This window comes from Rhinolophus ferrumequinum, chromosome 9 (assembly GCF_004115265.2).
Source record: "Rhinolophus ferrumequinum isolate MPI-CBG mRhiFer1 chromosome 9, mRhiFer1_v1.p, whole genome shotgun sequence".
NCBI classification, from domain to species: domain Eukaryota; kingdom Metazoa; phylum Chordata; class Mammalia; order Chiroptera; family Rhinolophidae; genus Rhinolophus; species Rhinolophus ferrumequinum.
Window position 1 is genome coordinate 82,944,434 of NC_046292.1, and position 19,129 is coordinate 82,963,562.

A 19,129-nucleotide genomic window follows, 5' to 3' on the forward strand; every position below is an offset into this window, starting at 1 on the left:
CTCAGAAGTTGGACATAAAGAGTGAGGATATCTTTGCTCCAAGGACAATTGTATTGCCTGGTTAACAGAATGGTTTAGTATAACATTTAAGTATTCAGAGTTCATTCTCTTGCATACTATGAACATAAGAGAAAACAAGTGGAAAGTTACATAATACGTATAAAATGAAGCATCAAACTGTGTCTAAATATTATTGGTTGTAAGAGAGCATCAAATAGCAGAGAGAAACATGCATTGGAGTGTCTGCTGGAAGAGGGAGAGGCACCACAGACAAGGGATGGAATCACCAGTTCAGATTAACAACTCTGACTTACCCCAAGAACAGACCAACCTAATTTGGACACTGGGCTCTAGGAACTTTCCTAGGTGTACATATGTACCTTTGGAGGAGAGCTGGATAGAAGGAAAAGGAACCGCTATAACCCAGACTACCTTTTACTGAAAGGGACTTACTGTTGCATCCTGCATGCCTACAGCAGCGATAGGACCTCTTATGGAATTATACCTTGTAAAATTTCTCCCACCAAACTTGATACGCAGATACCAGAAACTCCTTACCTACCCTGATTCTACGGGGCATTTGTCTTGTACCTTGTCTTGCGATTTAGTAAGAAAACAATGGGAAGGAGGAAGGCAGAAAAAAAGGAAAGGTGGGGAGAAAGGGCTATCTACAATTATATGTACTTATAATCAGAAATTTACACTGATTGTTAAAACTACTATCGCAGCTTTTCATCATTTAAAAGACAACTCTGTACTCCAGTCTCACACTGGTAAACACTGTATCAAAAAAACTGGCTGGCAACAGAGGGTGTGTATTTTGATATAAGCAAAGGAACACTCACAAGTGTGCCAATAACTAAGCATTGGGTCAAAAAATAAATTCATAAAACACACTGTACATTGTTTTTCTAGGCAAGATAAATGTGCTGGCTGCAGAAGGGTAGTGATGAATTTGAGTGACGAACCATCACCATCAACACACCACAAACCCAGGAGATAGCTGTAATTATAAAGTTCTCAGTTCACAAATGCCCTTATATTCAGCATCTCATTTAATCCTCCCGGTAGCCCTCTGAATTAATTAGACCAGGAATCGCCCTCATCTTCTAGATAAGAAAACAAAGGCTCAAGCAAACTTTCAACCACTGACGATCGCCAGCTAGGCAAAACAGGGAAATGAGTTCAAAAATTGTACCTTATTTCTCAGATTTTCATGGCGAAAGTAAGGCTAAAACACAAAACACTAGCTGAGGAATGAGAATTTGATTAGCCAAGGTGTTTTAGATCAAAAGCCCAGATGCAATGTAACCACAAATTCTTATCTTTGTGGAATCATTCCAGTGGAGTTTCATAACCCCGCCTTCATGGTGGTGTCTAAATAGTTAACCAACTGGCTCAATACCAATTTCAATTTGTACAAAGCGCTTTTCCATTTTCAATCCTATTACCTCATTTCATTTTACGCCGAAGACAGCTAAGGTTCACTTCTAAGATAACATAGGCTACGTAAAAACACAGCCATGCTCTTTGAACTCCTACCACAATGCTCGCTCTACTGCAAACTCCTTTTGTAATGACACTGGGTAGCACCAGAAGATAAGCCCCTGGAGATACCTTCTGAACCACACAGCGTTGAACCATAATACCTCCACATCAAAACTCTTTTATCTGATAAACATAAGATGTCTTTGAAGTCTCCTTTGAAAATCTCTCCTTTCTCTTTCTATATTCTTCTCCCTTTGGTGGTCACAACACGTCCATGGATCCAAATACTACCTTTACTACAAATGATCACCAAAGGTTTCATCTGTACCTTCTACCTTTCTTGAACTACCAGACACAATCTCTACCTGGTTGACTTGACACACCTATAAATTATATACAGCTCGTTCTAATTTTGCATTTCTGTAATGGGTACTGTATCTTCTCCTTACTTTCTCATGGCAAAGGGTGTCTTTTCTGCACATTGCCCCTCCCCTACTTTTACCTCAGTGCTATATATCTACCTTAATATAACCTCTTCCATCTGTGTCCTCTACATTCTCGGTATTATTCTCTATCCTAGATCAAACCCTTTATGATCTGTCAACTAGGTTATCACCATAATCTCTTATAGCTTGTGGATACACACTGCTTGGCCATGAATCCTAACTCAACAACTTACTTCCAATTTGGCCAAGTTAACCTGAAACTCAAAACAAGTAGAAGAAAATAAAGATAAAACCATAAATCAATGAAATAGACTATGACTAATGGAGGGGAGGGGAATCAATGAAACCAAAGGTGAGTCTCAGAAAAGATCAATAAAATTTACAAAATCTAGCCTGACTGATCACGAAGAAAGAAGAGAAAGGTCACAGTAACCAATAACAGGCATGAAAGAGAAGACATCAGCACAGATCCTACAGATAGTAAGAGGAGAGAATATTAGAAACTTTACTCCCACAAATTATATACTTCAGATTAAATAGGCATAGTGCTTCAAAGACACAAACTATAAAAGCTCATGCAAGAAGAAACAGTGAGCTAGAATAGCTATTTTAAAAACTGAATTTGTCATTAAAAACCTTCCCCAAAAGAAAAGTCCAGTCCAGATTAATTCTACCAAACATTTAAGAAAGTATACAAACTGTAGCAAACATCTTAGTAACCTAAATGTGTCAAGCCTTTGTGTAACCCTTGTTAAGTGTCTTTAGAAAAGCAAATGTTTTGTATTTTAATTGTCTCATCTGTCAATTTTTTCTTTTGTATTTAATGCTTTTTGTGTCCTATCTAAGAAATCACTGCTTACCCCAATGTCCCCTTCAGTGTTGGCAGAACCTGGAACCTGCTTCCAATCAATACAGATAATGGGATAGTTATTCCCTTAATAGGTTACGTTACGTGGCAAAGGTTAAGGGATTTTGCAGATGCAATTTAAAAGGTCTCAATCAGCTGAATCTGAGTTACTCAAATGGGAAACTATCCTAGGTGGGCCTAACTCCACTACGTGAAAGCCTTTAAAAGAGAGACTGGGACCTTGCCTGGTGCCAGAGAGATTCTCCCGCTGGCTTGAAGAAGCATGCCAAGAGTCCTACAGTGACAAAGAACCGGATTCTCCCAAGCTCCACATGAGCCAGGCCAAAACCCTGACTGCAGATTTGTGAGATAAGGAGCAAAGGACCCAGCTAAGCCATACGCAGACTCCTGACCCACAGAAACTGTGAGCTAATAATTACATGTTGTTTTAAGCTGCTAAGTTTGGGGTAATTTGTTATGCAGCAATACAAAATATGCCGATTCTATGCAAAGTCTTCCAAAACATAAGAGAAAGAAATACTTCCTAACTCATTTCATGAGGTCTGCATGACCTTACATGACAAAACCAGACAAAGGCATTTACGAAAACTACAAATATTTCTCATGAATGTAAATAGGAAAACCTTAAGAATTTGGTAAATCAAATCCTGCAATATATAAAAAGGATAGTACATCATGAACAAAGGGAATTCATCTGAAGAATGCAGAGTTGCTTTAACATTCAAAATCAATATAATTCACCATACTGACAAACTTAAAGAAAAACCCCATAATAATCTCAATAGATTCAGGGAAAACATGAAAAAAAATCCAACACACATTTCTGATTTTTTAAAAAATCTCAGCCAAGTAGTAATAAAAGGAAACTTACCTTGTTCAACCTGATAAAGAATATCTATAAAGAACCTACAGCTAACATTAATAATACTTAATGGTGACAGATTACAGGGAGGAAGGTCTGTTTTCACCCCTTTCCACAATGTAGTGGAGGTACAATGAGGCAAGAACTAAAAGACGTACACATTGGAAAGAATAGGTAAAACAATCTTCATTTACAGTTACCATGAGCCACTGGTTAGAAAATCCTGTGGATTTTCAAAAAAAGGAATCCTTTCCATCCAAAATCTTAGTAGAAGAGTGAATCTGGCAAGGTTACAGGGTATAAAGGCAATATGCATATAAATGAATGAATGAATGAATTTAGCAGTTTTACCAAATACACTGTCAACACACAAAAATCATTTCTTTCTATAATATATTAGCAGCAAACATTAAAAGAATACCATTTACCAGAACATCAAATGTGAAACCTTTATAGCTAAATTAGACTAAATCAATGCAAGAACTACATTACACATTGAAATATACAAAGTGTTGCTAAGAGACAGTCCTAAAAAAATGGAGAGATATAATATGGTCATGGACTTCAACATTAAGATGTCAATTCTCTCCAACTTGACCTATAGATTCAATAGATCAATTTTGACAAGCTGATTCTGAAGCTTGCAAGAAAATGCAAAGCATCTAAAATAGGCAAAACACTTTGAAAAAAATAACATTGCACAACCTACACAGCTGACATAAGAATAGACACGTACAACTCAATGGAACAGAATAGTCCAGAAATAAATCCACATACCAGGGTGGCAAAAAAATGTATACACGACTTGTGTTCATCTTTGTTACTGGTATATATTGAGTATTACAATTTTAATAGTTTTTTTCTTTCTTAAAATGTGTATACATTTTTTGGCACCCTCTGTAGTATATAGAGTCAACTGATTCTCTACAATTGCCTTTTCAATAAATAAGGCCAAAACAGTTTCATATCCTTATGTAAGAAAAAGAACCCCAATCCTTAATTCAAACCATACACAATAATTACCTCAAAGTATACAGACCTATCAGTAAAACCTAAAATATAAAACTCCAAGAGGAAATTATAGGAGAAAAATCTTTGTGAGTTTGGGGTAAGCAATAATTTCTTAGATAGGACTCAAAAAGCATTAAATACAAAAGAAAAAATTGACAGATGTGACAATCAAAATACAAAACATATGCTTTTCTAAAGACACTTAAAAATGAAAAGGCAAGAGGCATACTAGAAAAAAATATTTACAAAACATGTATCTGATAAAAGACTATACCCATAATACATAAAGAATTGTTACAACTTTGATAATAAAAAGATGACTTTTTTTTAATGGGCAAAAAATTTGAACAGACACTTTACCACATGACTATTGGCAATGCAAAATGTTTGGTAGTTTCTTATAAATTTACCCAAGAGAAATGAAAACAATAAGACTTATAATTGAATGTTAGTAATAGTAGTAATACTTGTAACAGCCAAAATCTGGAAATAATCCTAACATCCATCAATAGGTAAATGAAAACAACTTGTGGTACATCCATACAATGGAATACTATGCAGCAATAAAAAGAAATCATTCATATACACAACAACATAGACAGATGGACTTCAAAAGCATTATGCTAAGTGAAAGAAGTCAAACACAAAAAACATGTTGTATGATTTCCATTTATAATAAATTCTAGAAAAGGCAAAATTATGGCTATGGAAAGCAGTTCGGTTGTTGCTAGGGACTTGAGAATTAACTACAAAAGGACATGAGGGAACTTTCTGGAGTGATGAAAATGTTCCGTACCCTGATTGTGGTATGGTCACACTATTGTATACATTCTAAAACTCATCGAATTGTATTCAACTTTGTGTTACAAAAAAAAATATAGTGCTTGTGTTTGAAAGGACAGTGATAACAGGGAATGAGTATACACACCTAAGTTGATGAATTTCATGTAAAAGTACAGAGTACCCGCAGCAGGGCCCGTTGGGACCCCTCGCAATGCCCAAGGCATCACCTTTCCTTGACCTATAGGTTAAGAATAGATTATCCTCCTGTGACTTGAACTGGGAATGTCCCGTCCCACCCAGTTCCATTTTAGAAAATTACTGAAACTTGGAAGTAATACCCTTAGGCTTATTGATCACAATCCGGTCTAGCATTCTTTCTAGGCTACTCCCATAGTTGTTCCTTGGTTGCTGAAGCAGGAGGGAGCCACGTTGCCAGAGGGAAGGCTGCATGCAGACGCCCTCCCCCCATTCCACCCCAAATCCTGATGTAGCCTTTAAGGGAAGGCCCAGATTTTCCCTTAAACATCCAAAGCCGGTCTGAGAATGTTAGGCAGTTTTTGGAGGTATTAACCTGCTGCCTTCTCAGACCACTGGTGTCTGATAACAAACCCTCATTCTACGACCCAACTCCTCGGTGGGTCTACTGGCTGAACAGCTCAGGCAGCAGGAGCCCCGAACTCGGTTGGCCTCCTGTTTCACACCCACATTGGTAGACCTTTTATTGAACTCTTGCAATTTGTTGTTGAAAGTAGTGACTAAGCTGTATTCTCTTACAGAATTTGTTGTTTAGTGGTAGAACCAGATTTTAGTTATCTCTGCATCTCAGAACCATGATTATAAGAGATGCTCCTGTAACCAGAGGCCAAACGACTCTGGGGCTTGAGCTGCCTGTGCTGCTCAGCCAATAGATCGACACTCAGGAGTTCGGTCATAGAACGAGCAATTATCAGGGAACCGGTGGTTTGAGAAGGCAGCAGGTTAACACCTCCAAAAATGACCTTACATTCTAAGACCGGTTGGGGGTAGTTAAGGGAAAATCAGGGCACTCTCCCAGAGTCTGCATGATGTCCCTCCTGTCTTCATATCTCCTGTGGTGCCAGCCATCTGGGAACAGTAGGGGGGAGTAACCTGGGAAAATGCTAAGCAGTAGAGTTTGTAATTAGCAAGCATCTGCAAGGCGATGCTGTGGGACGAGGAACTGGAACAGGGCAGGGCAGCCCAGAGGCATTCTGAGCTCAGGGGCCCCAGCTGGGCTCTGCTTCACTCCAATATTTGGGAGATGAATGGGTGTATGACATATGGACCTAAGATTGGGAATGAATGAGAAAGGTAAAATAATGTCTACGGTTTTGTGCACAAACCGCAAACAAGGAGTTGTGTTAAAGAAAGATTCTGAGCTCTATGAAACCACCAGAAAAAGCAGGAGAATGTATGTGAAACTGGTGCTCAGAAGCCCAGGTTGTACTCGAGTTACCTTGTAGGAGTGTCTTCCCTACTGGAGTATAAGGTCCTTACGAGTAGGCATTATGCGTTATTAATTTTTGGACACCTCTGGCCACCTCTACAGCACCTGGGCATAAGTGTTCATTTAGTACTGAATTAAGTAATATAAGGGTTATCCATTCTGAAACAATGCTGGTTTGTACCACACTTAAGACTTATGTGATGGTAATTCAATAATATGTATTGAGGAATTTATCCTCATTCCTTCTTAAAATGTCTGAAGGCCTATTACACACCAGGCACTACTCTAGGATCCAGGGATCGAGCAATGAACAAGCCAAAACGGTCCCTACCTTTGTGGAGCTTGCACTCTTAACTGGGGAAACAGACAAATGAAGTTTGTCTTATTTCAGAGAGTGCTAAGTCCTATGAAAACTAAGGTTAAATGAGATAAAGAGTGACTACATGGGCTATTCTAGGTGGTAAGAATAGGTCTCTGTGGGGAAAGAGTCTCAGAGAGCAGTTTCTAGGCGCTCGGCCTCATGTGGAAAGGTGCTGGCTCCGTTATTAGATGGCTGTCAGCTGTAACCAGTTAGCCAATTAGCCACTGATATAACTGCCGCAGCTGCGCTGGTGAGTCGAGTGGAGTGAGTCGGTGGGTAGGCAGGCAGAGAAGCGGACAGCAGGTTGCAGGTCGTGTGAATCCAGCCTCCAGTGAGACGATAGTGGTATGACTCCCGTCTATGGCTCCGTGGGTGTTCCTTTTTGGCCTTACCATATCCTGTGTTCTTATGTGGGGAGCGGGAGCTGAGACCCCGCAGGTCGCCTCTCACGACAAATGGCGCAGCGAGCAGGATGTGGTGCTGGCCAACGCCTACCGAAGGATGGTGGAGCAGTTTGTGCGTGTAAAAGCTCAGCTTCGGGAGGCCCGCGAGGAGCGACACCGGGAACGGGAGGCGTGGTCTGCCTGGGAGACTCAAGCCTCCAGCTGGCACACCACCCTCTTGGCCATAGAAGGTGTCCCCTTCATTTTGGTAATCTGCTGCAGCCTTAGGCTCCAAGGGTTGTGGACATCTTAACACAGAGGCCACCACCCAGTCAGACACCTGGCATAGCGAGCAGGATTCCGACCAGGTAAGAATGGCGTTTAACTCTGGGCAGGAGGACAGGTGGCCCCCACACAATGTGTTGTAGCCCATGGCCACTGTTCTCAGGAGTTGGACCCCCAAGGAGGGGTGGGAAGTCATGGATGGCTCTCTGGCCAGCATGGAGAGAGCCCTGCAGGCTCTGGCTGAGCGGTTGCTGGAGGAGGCGAAGGCTACAGCCGGCTGTGTGGGCTGGAGTCTCCTCACGGCCTTGAGTCTCAACACGGAAAATGAGCTTAATGAAATGGCCCAGGTGCCGGACCAGGTGTCCCGGTTGCAGGCGCTGGAAGCTCAGGTCCGCCTGTTGGAAAAGGGGCCCCACAGTGCAGACTCTGAGGCAGACGCGGAGGAAGCGAGTGGAGACAATGTAGCTCCCAACCCCGAAGCCCTGCCAATCTTGAAGCAAAGAGTAAAACGTGAGCAACCTTTGGGCCCCGGGGGGGGGGGCGTTGCTGCTGGCAACCCCACTGTGACTGAGTTCACAACCTACACACCTTACACTCCCACTGAGCTGCAGGAGCTGGAGAGCCAGTCTCGGCTTGGCTATTACGTTTATGGGACGAGGGAGCAGACAACATTCTCTGCTCCCCAGGCAAGATGGAAAAGCTAGCCTTTGTGACAGTGCATCCGTCCCTGCGACAACGGTTACAGAACTGCCATAGGTTGGCCCACGACCAGGGCAACCATTCTCTAATGGAGTGGCTCACTGCTGCGGTACGCACAGTATGGGGACAGGCTGGCGAGCTGCCAGACACTGTGAGTCAATGGCAGTCATATACGGAAATTATTCAAATCATCCGTGAAATGGGTATGAGACATGCTATTTTTAACATTAACATGCAGGGGCCGGATGATGAGCTTTTTACAGCCAGCATGAGAGATCTGGTTTTGGATACTGCACCTGCGAGTGCTTTTGGATCCTTGGTTGCCATTCTTACGCCCTATGTGGAAGGGCAGATCCATGAAGTTACAACTGCCATGGCCACCCTAGGGGATGTTGAAAGCCGGAGGCAAAGGAAGTTAAGACAGGAGGTCTGCGCAGTTGAGACCTGGAAGCCCAAATCAAAAGTAAAGGGGCGAGGTCGTGGGCCTCAGAGAGTAACACGCGCACAGATGTGGCGTGATCTCGTGGCAGCAGGGGTCGATCAGGGAAAAAATAGACCGACAACCCAATGCACTCTTGTTGGAACTTTGGAAACAGTTGCGTCCGGAACAGCAATTCTGGAGAAGCCTAAAGGAGAAGTCTGGGAAAGCGCGACCCGTGTCCCTCCAGGACTTCATGCAGCCACTTGAGGACAACTCCTTTCAGCTTGATTAGGGGTGGGGCCAAGGTACCTGGTCAGAGGGGACAGCAGGGACCGGAGGCCCCACGTGGAACTGTCCATACATTGGTCCCCTTCTAATGTGCAGAGGCTTTTGGCCCTAGTTGACACTGGCACAGACTGCAGTCTTGTTTATGGGAACCCAGAACTGTTCCCCGGACCAGCAATCTGCATTGATGGCTACGGGGAAAAGACTGTGACTGTGAAAGCCGTTTCCTTACCCCTGGGTATAGGAAGGCTTCCCCCTCGTACCTACAAGGTTTATGTCTCCCCCTTTCCGGAGTATATTCTAGGGGTGGACGTGCGACATGGCCTCAGCTTACAGACGTCGGTAGGAGAGTTCCGTCTCCCGATCCAGGTGGTGAAAGCGGTGACACACGGGCATGCTCGCCACCCTCCTCAAGTGTTGCCACAGCCCTGGTGCGTCGTTACAGTGCAACAGTAATACCTGCCAGGAGGGTACCCTAAGAAGCCCAGGAAGTCTGGCTGTGCCCAGAAGGACTGGTGGTGCCCTGAGAAACCCTGGCTGTGCCCAGAGAGCCTGGCTGTGCCCAGGATATTGCATTCACCTCCAGGCTCCTCGCACAGGGCCCCTCGTAGAAGACGCTTGTTGTGTAGATTGTGAGGCGAGACCCTGTAGGGGTGGAGTGTGGGGACAGAGTCCCAGAGAGCAGTTTCCAGGCTCTTGGCCCTGGTGGAAAGGTGCTGGCTCGGGTAGTAGATGGCCATCAGCTGTGGCTAGTTGGCCGTCAGCTGTAACCAGTTAGCCAATTAGCCACTGATATAACTGCCGCGGCTGCACTAGTTGGTGAGTCGGTGGGTAGGCAGGCAGAGAAGCGGACAGCAGGTTGCAGGTCGTGTGAATCCAGCGTTCAGTGAGCCTACAGTGCCTCCAGTGAGACTATAGTGGTATGACTCCCCTAACTATGGCTCAGTGGGTGTTCCTTTTTGGCCTAGCCATATCCTGCGTTATGTGTGGTTGGGAGCTGAGACCCTGCAGGCCACCCTGCATGACAAATGGCGCTGCGAGCAGGGTCTCCCACACGACAGTCTCTCTGAGACAACAGCTCATGTGAAACCTGAATGAAGAAAGGAATCAGCATGTGAAGAGCTAAGGGAAGAATGAGGAGAGTATAAGGTGGGCCTGTTGGCAGAACGTTGCGAGTAGTGGGAGGGAGAATGGAGAGATGCGTGGAGAAGGAGGAGGCTACATCACACAGATCCCTAAGGGCCACAGTAAAAAAACTGGGTTGTATTTAGATGGAAATGGAAAACCATTGGAGGACAGGCTTTAAGCAAGGAGTGACATTTTTAAAAGAGTGATAACTGATCTAGCAAAGCAAAAGAAACAGAAATCTGGATGGCAGGAGAGGAGGATTCCAATTGGAGCCAAAATTCAATCAAGAACCATGAAAAAGATCAGGACTTAGGATGGGAAGATGGCAGGGGAAGAAGAAAAAAAGGATGGATTGAAAGTCTACTTACAGAACTGTCATGCAGGCAGCCAAAGTTTAAAACACCCACCAGAGAAATGAGAGGATTTGTTTCTGGAGGGATGGAGGACCCAGAGAACAGACCTCCAGGTAATAACAACTGGGGATTCCCCTAAAGAAGCCCTATCACCCTGCAAAGACCCCAGAGCTGACACTGAGAATTTATCACCATTTTACTACCTCACCCTTAAATCTGAACAGAGAAGAGATCACTCGACATTTGCAGAAAACCTCCAATCGAAAAAGAGTGCAAACAAGCAAAAAGAAAATACATGGAAGAAATAAAGGCAATGCAGGGAGAAGAAAAATAGTTTATTAAAAAGAAGTATAACGAATATATGCTTATGGAGATAAAATATTATATACATAAATGAAGCAAAAACAGTTGCTATAGAAGAGTAATCAGAAAACAAGAAAGCTCTAAAATTAAAAATTGGATAGTTAAAATAAAAACCTATGAGATAAAAGATAAAACCGCAAACATCTCTCAAAATAAAAGGAGAGGAATATAGTAAGACAAGAAATAGGAGATAAAAAGATATAATTAAACATCCAACTAACAGAAGTCGCAGAAAGAAGAAAAAAATCAAGGGGAGAAAATGATCAAAAACCTAATAGAAATTTTTCCATAAATGCAAAATAAATCTGAATCAAAAGGACCCAGAAGAAATGAAAGAGAAACATACCATTAGGCATATCATTATGACGTTTCAGTACCAATAATTAAAAAAATATCCAGATAGCATCTAGAAAGAGAAACCAAGTCACATATAAGGATAAGGAAATAGAAGGCATTAGATTTCTCAAAATCAGACCTAGGAAGCTAGAAATCAATGGAGTAATAATTTTTAAATTCTGGATGAAATTATTTGCAACCTAAAATCTATTCAAATTATCAACCAAGTATAAAGGTAGAAAATAAAATAAAAAGACATTGTGAGGCAAGTACTGGCTCAAGAAATTATTTTCCATGTCTTCTTTCTTAGAAAACTACTAGAAAATGTGCTCCAACAAAACAAGAGTGTAAACTGAGAAAGATGGTCACTTAAGATCTGGAAAACAAGTTTCCAATAGAGAAAGAAAAATAGAGAAAGTAAAGAGGCAAAGAACTAAAGCTGGTGAGAAAGAAGGAGGGCTCTGGGACTGGCTTAGGGAGTTGCAGGGGATCAGGAGAGGAGAGGAACAATTCCTCTGGACAGATGGCAAATATTACTGATGAGTGTGTGTTAAGAGATTATAGAACATGGGGGGAACAAATAATGTATACATACAAAACAATAAAACTAGGTGAATTAAAAAGGCAATTAACTTCAAGAAAAGTGGAGAACCGTAACAAAGGAAGTATAGTCATTATTACACTATTTGAACAGCAGGGGGACTATTTACACAGACAAAAATATAAATCTTGACTATCAAGTTAGCCAAAAATTGTCATTATTAATGGTACACTGGGAAAGAAATGGGGACTCTACCATGGTTAGTAAATAATATCTAAATTGTAAAATCAAGAAATAGCTATGAATAAATTATTTAGGAATATGGAAATATCTAGGAAACAGTGAAACTGAGGTTTGAAGAGAACTTCTTTTTAATAAGTCTTTTAGTACTATTAAGCTTGAAACTTTCTTTTGTTAAAAACATTTGAGAAAACATTTTCTGAACAAAAAGTCTGACCAGTATGTGAAAAGTAGATTATAAAGAACAGGGGAAGTAGAAAAACACTAGTCAGGAAACTAAAACAAGCCATACATGGAGAAGGTGGTGGTGGTAGACATGGAGCAGAAAACATATTTCAGATTTTTTAAAGAGATAAAATTGGACTTTCAGACAGGGCTGCTACTTGGAAGGGGAGATGGATGAGGAGCAAAGGAGAGGGCAAACCAAGTATGACACCCAAGTCCCTGGCAACTGGTAACATGTGAGATGGAAAGGGGGTCAGGGGCACAACACGGGGTGAAAATCAAGAGTTCTGATTTAGATGTACAGATGCTCCTCAACTTACGATGGGGTTACATCCCGATAAACCCATCATAAGTAGAAAGTATCGTAAGTTGAAAATGCATTTAATTCGACTGAACAGCATAGCTTAGCCTAGCCTATTTTATATGTGCTCGCAACACTAACATTAGCCTACCATTGGGAAATTATCTTGAGTTTAATCTCAAGAGTAATTGCCTTCCTCTTCTCACCAGAATCAGGAGACACAGATGGGTGTTTTGTAGAAGTGATGGGATTCCAAACGACAATATCCAAAAACCACAACACAGTACACACGGTTGTCTACCCTTTACCCTCGTGATCAGTTGTTTACCCTAGTGACCTTGTGGCTGACCCGGAGCTGCAACTCGCTCTGCTGCCAGCTTCACAAGAGACTATCCAACCGCTTTTCGCTATCCCAGGAAAAGATCAAAATTCAAAATTTGAAATATGGTTTCTACTGAATGAATATGGTTTTTACATCATCATAAATTAAAAAAATCCTAAATCAAACCATTGTAACTTGGGAACAATCTGTATTAAGCTTGAGATGCTTATTATAATAGATCTCCAAGTGGGGATATCGGGAAGAAATGTTTGGTGCATGTGCCTGGGATGGAGAAGAGAAGTGAAAGCTGAAGATACCAATTTTAGTCATTAGTTACAGTTAATTAATATTTAAATCTCTAGGACTGGTTAATGTAGCATAGGGAGAGAACAGAAGGACAGAAACAAAAAATAAAAAAACGTGTTTGTGTTGTAACATAGCATATTATAGAAATATAATAGAAAATATCATGCATCTCATGGGGTAAGGGCAAGTACTAGTCCATAGAATTTTTATTTCAAAGATAGAGATGATAGGTAGATAGATAGATGTATGCATGTGATTGATGCATGTAATTTATATACTTACGAATGTACTTGGAATAATGTAAAATGTATTTACTATTACAGATAGTGATCTAAATAAGTTAAGAGATTCTAGGGGATTAGAAGCCTAATCAGTTAGCCACAATGGCAGGAAGAACACCATGAGAGTATAGTGTACCAAAGCCAAGAGAAATGCTTCACAGAAGGAATGCTGGCCTGTATAGAAGAGGTTACACATAATTAGGACTAATAAATGAGCACAGACTTGGCAATATGGAAGCCATTTGTTACTGCCTTGAAATGGGCAATATCAGTGAACGGTGGGAATGGAAAACATTTTAGAATGAATGAGACAAAAAAGTAGACATCAACAATATAGACAGGAGAAGGAAAACCTCCACAGGAACGTGAAATTTGAAAATCAAAAGAGCCAAAGTTCTAAAATAAACTGGCGGATGAATGCCTTTCTTGGGGCTGACCTGTGTCATAGATTTCTAATCCCCCAGGTGACTGTATTCAGAGATAGTGCCTTTAAAGAGTTAATTATGGTTAAATGAATTCTTAAGGGTGGGGCCCTAATCCAATATAACTAGTGTCCTCATTAGAAAAGATTAGGACACAGACACATACAGAGGAAAGACCACGTGAAGACACAGGGAGAAGGTGGCCATCTGCAAGCCAAGGAGAGAGGCCTCAGAAGAAATTAACCCTGTGACACCTTGATCTCAGACTTCTGGGCTCCAGAACTGTGAGGAAATAAATTTCTGTTGTTTCTTGTCTGTGGTATTTTATTATGGCAGCCCTAGCAAACTAATACAACACCCTATTTTCTCTCTTAGGTCTGGTAGGATCTTTTCTTCCTCTTGCCAAGCCCCAGGCCCACCCTAGTCAAAACATGAAGCTACCCCAGCATTAGCACTCCCAACAAAAAAGTGCTTGGATTACTTCTCCATAGTGCTATTAGTTCTTGACCCTTCCCATCAAAATAAAGTGTTCTCTTACTTACCACACCTCACCTCTCATTCCATATTTTCTAAAACCAAAGACAGGGCACTTTAGAAAAATAAGTAAAATTAAAGTCAAATAGCTACTGAGAGCTGAGAACAAGTCTGATTGATGTATGTAGCAATTAGGAACTTCGATGTCCCAAAGGCAAGTTTGGCAAATATTCTATCAAAGGTGTGTCACCTGTCGCAGTTTACACATTACATCCCCATCTCCAGGTAGCTTCCATCTTCAAATTAGAAAAGAAAGCATATGCTTTCCTCCTTCCTCACATCCAAAAACAATTCACAAAACCTGGTTTTCCTTACCTTAAGGATCCTAAACATCAACTAGCCCCAAATCATGTTATCACAAGCGGAAAATGGAGAAAGTCTTTTCAATTGTTTTATCATCAGAAAATAAAGGCTGCTGTAAGTTAGAAGCTTTACTCTGGTTCCGCAGTAAAGCAAGAAAATTAAAATTATACATAGAAGTATATAGGGGAGCCTTTGAGATCTTGTTCCCTGGCATATGTCAGTTTAGTTCAAATAAACTCTTAAATTAAAAAAAATTATATATGTATATGATATCATATATACACACATATGCATACATATATAATTACATATATACATATATAAATACAAATACATGTGTATGCATGTGCACAAATGCATACATATCTTCTCCAAACACAATTCTAATATTGAGCATTACTGCATCAACCTGCACCCATACTTTAATATTGCAATTATGAAAAACTCACTGACATCTGGTTCTAACTACTTCCCAAATTTTCACAATTGCTCAGCATTCTAAGAAACTTGTGGTTATCAGTTACCGGGTATAAAAAAATAAAAAAGATCTAAAATAGAGCTAATATTACCTTGAGAAGAAAGTTTCATGCCCTCTCATCCCAAGAAGGAAAAAAACCCTCAGCAAACAAAATAGCACCATTATTACAGAACCAACAGTTGGGTTACCTGACCCTGCAAGTTTCATACAGCCCATGTTTTTAAGTTCTACCTAGTATTAACATTTGTTTTGAATTTAGTTGAAGCCAGAAATTCGAGTAAACAAACAATTTCACGTGGGCTTCAAACCCAACTCTGACCCTGTCCTTGATTCAATTAGCGAGACCCCTCATTATCATTAGGGTCAGAATCTGGAAAAAAGAAAAAAGAGTAACCAATCACTTCACCTTCGAATACAGGCCAAGGTTAAAATCTGAGCAGACTGTGGTAAGAATGGCAATCAAGAGCAGACGCTGCCAGTGAAGCAATATCTGGTTTAACCTCGAGTCCTGATGCCCAGCCCTGGATCCTGCTCTTTTCCTCTCCAGGATGCCAGAGGGCCTGCCATGGGGTCGGGGGTACGCCTCCTCCGAGCTCACTCCTGAGAGGTAAGTGCACAGGTAACAGGTAAAATGATTTTGAGACACTTGTCCACTCACGCCTTCATTTTTTTCAACCAGACAAAATAAGCAAGTCAGCAACACGAGTCGACCTGGCGTGTGTCCAGCAGCGTGCAACTGCCCCACGGCGGATGCCACACTCACCGCACACCATCAGGAGCAGGACGATCAGCAGCGTGGCCACGAACACCAACAGGGTCAACCCGACGTTGTGCCACATCTTGGGGGTCGGGGGGCGGCCGGCTCAGAGCGGCTGGGCGGTGGGCGCGGGCGGACGGGCGAGCGGGCGGGCACTGGCGGCGCGTCCCGGGCTTCAGCGGCGGGAGCCGGGCGCGGAAGAGCGCTGGGGCGGCATGGGCGACCGGCGCCCCTCGGCAGCGCCCCCAGGGGGCGGGGCGGCGCTGGGCGGGCACCACGGCCGGCCGGACCGACCCTCCTCCTCCCCACGGCCGACCGAGCGCGGGCGGATGCGGGCCGCAGGGCGCCCCTACCCCCTCATCGCTCCGGAGAGCCGGGGACGCGGCGCCCGGAGACCCCGGCGGCGGCCGGATGCGCTTCCATGGCGGACACCACGCGCCCGTGTAGAGAAAAGAGGACGAGCACAGGGACGCTCGGCTACCACACGGCCCTCGTCGCCGCCCGCCCTCGGAGCCCTCGGCCCTCGCGGACTGCAGATAACGTCTCCTGGCAGCCGCAGCTGCAGCTTCCCAGGCCCCCTCCCACTGCAGCAGCTCATTACCGAGAGCCCCCACCGCTCTCCTCCTCCGCGGCGCGGGGGCATTTGGGAGATGGAGTCCAGAGCCCAGTGAAGGCCTGAGGGGACCGCCCCGCAGGGACTACAACTCCCAGAATGCACCACCGACTCGGCTGCTTTGCTTCGCCCTCCCTCTCGCCCCCTCTGCCTTTGGTTTTTCTCAAGCCACAACCTCTGTCTACCGACTGTGGGTTTCGTGTTTCGGAACCCGCGCAATTGGCTGTGCCAAAGCGCCAGAGGGATTTCGACTCTTACTCCACGAAGTCATTTTGTTTAAAACCATGACAGACGAAGAACGAAGAGGAAAGAAAAGGGTGGCAGCTGCCTGAAAAACTAGTTGCATGTGAACCTAGCCTTATTGCTGAGGCAGAAGGTTATATTCTTGGGACTTTGGAGGAAGTACCCATATCCCTGCCAAGGAAACCGGCTGAAGACATGTAATCTCCCTATTCCCCCTGTAACAGATGTTGTTGTATGTTTTCATAGGTAATGTTTTTCAGAAAGGGCCCACGGGGGACATCATCTTAGCCCTTAATTCACCTGAGTTGTCAATTTAATCCACTGCTTCCTTGAGACCCAGCGACAGATAACCCACAGCTGAAGATTTTGCTGCACTGGCTTGAACAAACCACTGTGAAACAAGACATTTTAATAATCTCAAGTACTCTATCTCTACCTGAATTTAAAACTCCTCAATTCTGTCAGATTACATTCGTTCATTAGAGAGGTGCCCTCAAAAGAGAATAAATGTGTAGCGATTTTAGAAGGAACCAGATATATAGCCTTCATGTTTTTTGTTACTCGTTGCTCTCTACCTTTCCATTCCTCTACAAATTCCTTTACCCTGTCATCTTCCAAAAACAAGCAAACAAAATTTATGCAGCAATCCCTTGATTTAATAAATAAATCCTGACCTTACTCTGTGAACTGTATTCCCTAAGCAGCAGTATTATGAACAAGTATGTACTATATATGAAAATATAAGGGATAATGACATTGCAGAAGACTTTAATATAGAGTTTCTATGAAGAGAGAAGGAACCCAGTGCAATTAAGATGTATTTATAAAAAAATCAATTGATGATTTTTTCACAAGTGGTTCAATTCTATTGCATAAATAAAATGCATTTTATTTAAATCCAGTTGAATAGTTGAAAAAAACACAGAACTGGAAGAAGTTATTTCAAATAGTTTTATTTCTCTTTCATTCACATAATATTGAATGCCTAATAGATGCCAAGCACTGTTCTAAGTACTGCAGCTACAGCAGTGAATAAGACAAGCAAAGGTATTTATGCTCAAGATACTTATAGGTGAAAGACACAGACAAGTGTAAATAGGCAGATCTCAGGAACTGCTAATTCCTATAAGGAAAACAAGCAGGAAAGTGTGATAAAGATAGGGATGCTATTTTAGATTGGGGAAATCAGGGAAGGCCTACTTGAGAAGATGACATTTAATCTGAAACCTAAATGGCAAGATAAATCCAGCCATGGAAAGAAAAGTGTACCAGGTGATGGGAGCAGCTAGTGCAAAAGCCACAAGGAGCAAACAAACTTAGCCTTGCTAAGCCTTGCTAAGTGTTTCTCTAAGCCTTGCTAGTGTTTCTCAACACTGTATGTGCAGTGGTTCTCAAAGCATGGTCTCTGGACCAGCTGAATCAACATCACCTGAAAATGTATTAGAAATGCAAGTTCTCAGGCCCTACCCCAGTCCTATTGAATCCAACACTCTGGGGTAATTCAAGTAAAAGGTAGTATCTTGGATTGGGGCACTAATCAATAAACTGAAAAGTGAACAGATTAGGGATATGTTTTAAAAGGAAATTATCAGGATTAGCTGGATGGATTAGATGTGGAGACAGGTGAGAAAAAGAAATAAAAAATGACTTAGGTTTTGAGCCTGAGCGTCTTGGTGAATGGCAGTGCCATTTCCTAAAATGGGAAAGGCTTATGCAACCATCTCCCCCAGAATGCTTTAGGAACTCCTGTCTTTACAAATGATCCTTAAATATCTGGGTGAAGGATGTTTTGACTGGGACAAAATCACACAGCCAGGAACCAAAGCCTCTTACCTCTGAAACGGGGTCAAATATATGGTGATGGAAGGAGAACTGACTCTGGGTGGTGAGCACACAATGTGATATGTAGATGATGAATTACAGAATTGTACACTTGAAACCTATGTAACTTTGCTAAGCATTGTCACCCCAATAAACTTTAATTAAAATAAAATCAGCTTAAAAAAAAAAAAGAAGTCCCAGATCT

At 42.4% G+C, this 19,129-nt stretch overlaps 1 protein-coding gene across 1 annotated transcript in view; it reads right to left on the minus strand.

The window, feature by feature from the left end:
• Positions 1 to 16,385, minus strand: part of SMIM13 (small integral membrane protein 13) — a 28,144-nt gene extending 11,759 nt beyond the window's left edge. Inside the window, exon 1 of the mRNA XM_033115425.1 lies at positions 16,254 to 16,385. Within this exon, the coding sequence (XP_032971316.1) occupies positions 16,254 to 16,329 (76 nt within the window). The 5' untranslated portion in view covers positions 16,330 to 16,385. The remainder of the gene's footprint in view (positions 1 to 16,253) is intronic.
• Positions 16,386 to 19,129: the final 2,744 nt, after the last annotated feature.